Source organism: Fulmarus glacialis, unplaced genomic scaffold (assembly GCF_000690835.1).
Source record: "Fulmarus glacialis isolate BGI_N327 unplaced genomic scaffold, ASM69083v1 scaffold18842, whole genome shotgun sequence".
NCBI lineage: Eukaryota > Metazoa > Chordata > Aves > Procellariiformes > Procellariidae > Fulmarus > Fulmarus glacialis.
The window spans coordinates 1-4101 of NW_009198663.1; the positions used below are offsets into that span (position 1 = coordinate 1).

Sequence of the window (4101 nt, forward strand, 5' to 3'; positions counted from 1 at the left end):
GCCCACCCTCTCCGTCCCGCTGCCTGACCCCTGGCAGCTCCCCTGGCCGCCCTTGCCTGGCCCTGCTGCCCGGCCCCCTGCCTGTCCTCCTGCCTGCTGTCCCCCGGCACCTGGCTGCCGGGCTCACCGCATGCCCTCCGCCTCACCCGCTCTCCCCTCTGCCCCGCACCATCTTGCCCTGGACCTGCCCGCTCCTGCCCGTCCTCCCTGAGCGTGTCCCTGTGCCCGGGCTTCTCCCCGGGTTGTGCCCTGCAACCCCCCTCGCTGTGTCCCTCCATCCCTCCGCGGCCTCCGTGCCCCCAACTTCCCTCCGGCAGTCCTTCCAGCTGCACCGTGGCTTGCCTCCGTCCCTGTGCGTCCCACTGTCCCTCCTCCGCCTGTCCCACTCCATCTCTTGCATCCCTCGCCTCGTCTGCCTGCCCTGCACATTCATCTGGTTCACTGCATGCATCTGTCTGTTGAGGCTTGCATTCACCCGTCCTCCCTTTCCGTTTGTTTCCCATTTATTTAGCTCTCATTTGTAGTGTTGGCCTTGTCTGTTTGTCCACCGCGTCTTCCCAAGTGTGTCTGTCTCCTCTCTGTCCATCGGTCTGTTTACTAACTGTGCCATCCATCCCCACGGTACCAGCCATCTCAGTCCTGTCCTGCCATTGCAATTATGTGTCACTGAGTCCCTTCAGTATAGCTTTCCAGCAGTTTATCCAGGCAACCGCTGTGCCTGTGAACTTTGCACATCTGGCCGTAATACCATCACTCTGCAAATTAGCTCTCTCCTGTCTATCTGCCCATCTCGCCTTTCCGTCATCGCTCTATCGCTCAGTTAATTTTTCTCTCTCTCTATCTTCCTGTGGCATCTATATATCATTTGTCCACAAAATAAATCTCTTTCTATCCTGTATACTGCCCACTCATCTTCTTTATCTACCCTCCCACTTACCAAAGGCATATACATTTACAGTATCTATGGGATCTGTTGCATTATACATATGCTTGTTATATTCACATACAAAATTTATGGGCGCACACAATCTCACACAACACAAGTGATGTGGATTGGTGCAGCAACACCGTACTGTTCTTTTTCTGTCACTGTCACCACAGTTTATAAAGAAGTTGTGTATTTACTAACATGGGAAAGGCTTTCTTAGGGTACATTTTGGGGTTTATTATTTTTTAATAGGCTGTTGTTGGGAGATCTGGGGTGGGCTTGTACTTCCATTTAGTATTCAGTCAGTCGCTGGCTTTTGTAACACTTCCAAAACTGACTTTATGTAAAACGTAGACAAACACAGTGAAAATTTTTGCCCCTGAAACGTTACAAGGTACCGAATGGGCCCTGGAGGCACATTTGAAAGGCATCTAGGGTAACAGATGAAGACACCAACTATGCAAAAAATCCCATTCAGAGATTGACAAAAATAATAAAGATTCTTAGGAAAAGAGAAGGAAGAAAAAAAATCTACATTTGGCTCTGTACAGAAAGAAGCGAAACAGATAAGGACAGATGAGAAAATGCCTTTCCAGCAATAATTTTAAATAGCGATTGGGAGGCTTTGATTCAAGGACCAGAATTACAGTCTCCGCTGTAAAGGCCAGCTTGCACATTTATCACCTACGCCAAATTCGGTTAGGACTTATAGTACAAAACTGCAGCGGGGCCACTGGTATTTCTGAAACATTTCATGCAGCAGGCTCTTTTGTTTACAAATAAGGGGTTTTGTCAGACATTTGATGACATTTGGTTTTCTGTGACAATTTTGCTCCTTTAATTCTGGTGTTACTGAAAAGCGCATTGAGAACAGTCAGTAACGGCGTTACAGCGAGAGCAACCGCTTCATTGCCTCGCCTTGTACGGGAGTTTATCGTTTCGGAGCGAAAAGGCAGAGATTGAAACGATTAATAACAGCAGATATTCTACCAGACTAAGTGGGGGTTAGCTTGATCTGTTGGACAAGCAGGCACATTACTGAAATATTTTCCCCTCCGTTTCATGAATCCTCTCTGTTAAACTGCAATGAGAATATGTGAAAATCGAAACAAAATCCCTGGTTTGGCATTGGCGTTTCAGCGGTTGTTGAAAGGGCTCTCCCTGCGAGAATCGGCGGGTAGCTGAAAGTTAAAACTGTTTTTAAACTGACAAGATAGCAGAGTCCGAGTGCCGGCCTTTTCAAGGTGCTGCTGTAGCGTCTTTAGAGCTGGCTGGCTGGAAATACCTGGTTCTGGAGAGCTGTTACTGGTGCCTGTGGATCTGACATATCCGACTAGAGCCCGATGATGAACGTTGCTGTGGGAAGTCCCTTTTCAAAGCGTTTCGATTGCAAATTGGGGATATCTGATTCAGTGCGTGCCCTCTGGCCGGCACAGCCTCACTGCTCTCCCGATCCGCTGTGCTCTAGCATTGTCCCTGAATCCAGAATGGCACACAAGCTAACGTTTCCTTTTTGACTTAATCTTGCTGATCTCTCCTTATCTTGCAGACGATCTGGCCTCATCTAGAGTCCGCCTCTATTTCTTCATCTCGAATGAAGGGAACCAGAACTTGTTTGTCGTTCAAGCCAGCCTGTGGCTTTACTTGAAGCTGCTTCCATATGTCTTAGAGAAAGGCAGCAGGCGAAAAGTAAGAGTCAAAGTCTATTTCCAAGACCCGGACACTAGCAACAAGTGGAATGTGGTTGAAAAGAAAGTTGATCTCAAAAGAAGTGGTTGGCACACTTTTCCCATGACAGAGGCGATCCAGGCTCTGTTTGAGAGAGGAGAAAGGAGACTGAACTTGGATGTTCAATGTGAGGGCTGTGAAGAGTATTCAGTGCTGCCAATTTATGTGGACCCCGGGGAGGAATCCCACCGGCCTTTTTTAGTGGTGCAGGCCCGCCTCGCCGATAACAAACACAGGATCCGGAAAAGAGGCCTGGAGTGCGATGGCAGGACCAATCTATGTTGCAGGCAACAGTTTTACATTGACTTTAGACTCATTGGGTGGAATGACTGGATCATAGCACCATCAGGTTACTATGGGAATTACTGTGAAGGGAGCTGCCCGGCCTACTTGGCCGGCGTCCCGGGGTCGGCTTCCTCCTTTCACACCGCCGTCGTGAATCAGTACCGAATGCGGGGGCTGAACCCGGGCACCGTGAACTCCTGTTGCATTCCAACCAAACTTAGCACAATGTCAATGCTGTACTTTGATGATGAATACAACATTGTGAAAAGGGACGTTCCCAATATGATTGTGGAAGAATGTGGTTGTGCTTGATTTAAGGTGTGTTTTTTGGGGGGGGGAGAGAGAGAGGGCGAGAGAAAGAGAGAAACATTCCCGTACGAGATGGTGTTGGAGGAAGTTTCACTGTGTATCCAGGCATCAGTGTTGGAAAGTCACTGTGGAAAAGTTTGACAAAAAAAAAAAAGGAAAAAAAAGAAAAAAAAGTCATTTCACTTTGGTGTCAGGACAGTGGCAGTTTGTGGATCTTGGACACTTATATATTCTACCACCTATAAGTTAATGCTATGAAATATCTTAAAGACACACACACACACACACACGAATCGTGGGCACGCACACGAACACGCGCTCATACACACACACAGACACAGACACGAGGCAGCTCAGAAAAGGGACATGAGCACAGAAAGTCAGTGACCAGTGACGACGGACCTAAATGCCTGCCAGTACGAGTGAACGGCTGAGCAGCTGTTTCCCCGCCTGCCGGCGAAGTCAGACCGAAACGAGCTCCCTTTGCTCAGGCAAAAGCACAGACTGCGAGAACACGACGTATTCTTGCACGCAGGTGTCGAAATGACCAAACTTAGAAAATTAAAAAAGAAAAAAAAAAGAAAAAAAAGTCAACCATCACCTCTTAGGTCTAACGGGAAGCTGCAGGACACCTGCCTTGGGAGGTGATCACTTCCTCTTAATTTAAATTTATCGAAACGTAAACATCACAGATACCCACATCTTCCTACAGCACTTCCAGTAAGGAATCGCGTGGTACCATCAGAGAGAGAGAGAAAGAGACAGGCACGTCAGCAACTGCTGTATTTCTAACATCTGACGAAGTCACAAGCTGGGCTGGCGTGATCCGACGCTTTAACGGCCCACTAGCA

The 4101-nt window shown here is 48.2% G+C and overlaps 1 protein-coding gene across 1 annotated transcript; it reads left to right on the forward strand.

The window, feature by feature from the left end:
* Positions 1 to 2477: 2477 nt before the first annotated feature.
* INHBB (inhibin, beta B) lies at positions 2478 to 3808 on the forward strand (the record flags this gene model as incomplete). Its single annotated transcript, XM_009572999.1, has 1 exon — positions 2478 to 3808. A coding segment is annotated over one exon (776 nt), but the record flags the coding sequence as incomplete, so codon positions are not given.
* Between the last annotated feature and the right edge of the window lie 293 nt (positions 3809 to 4101).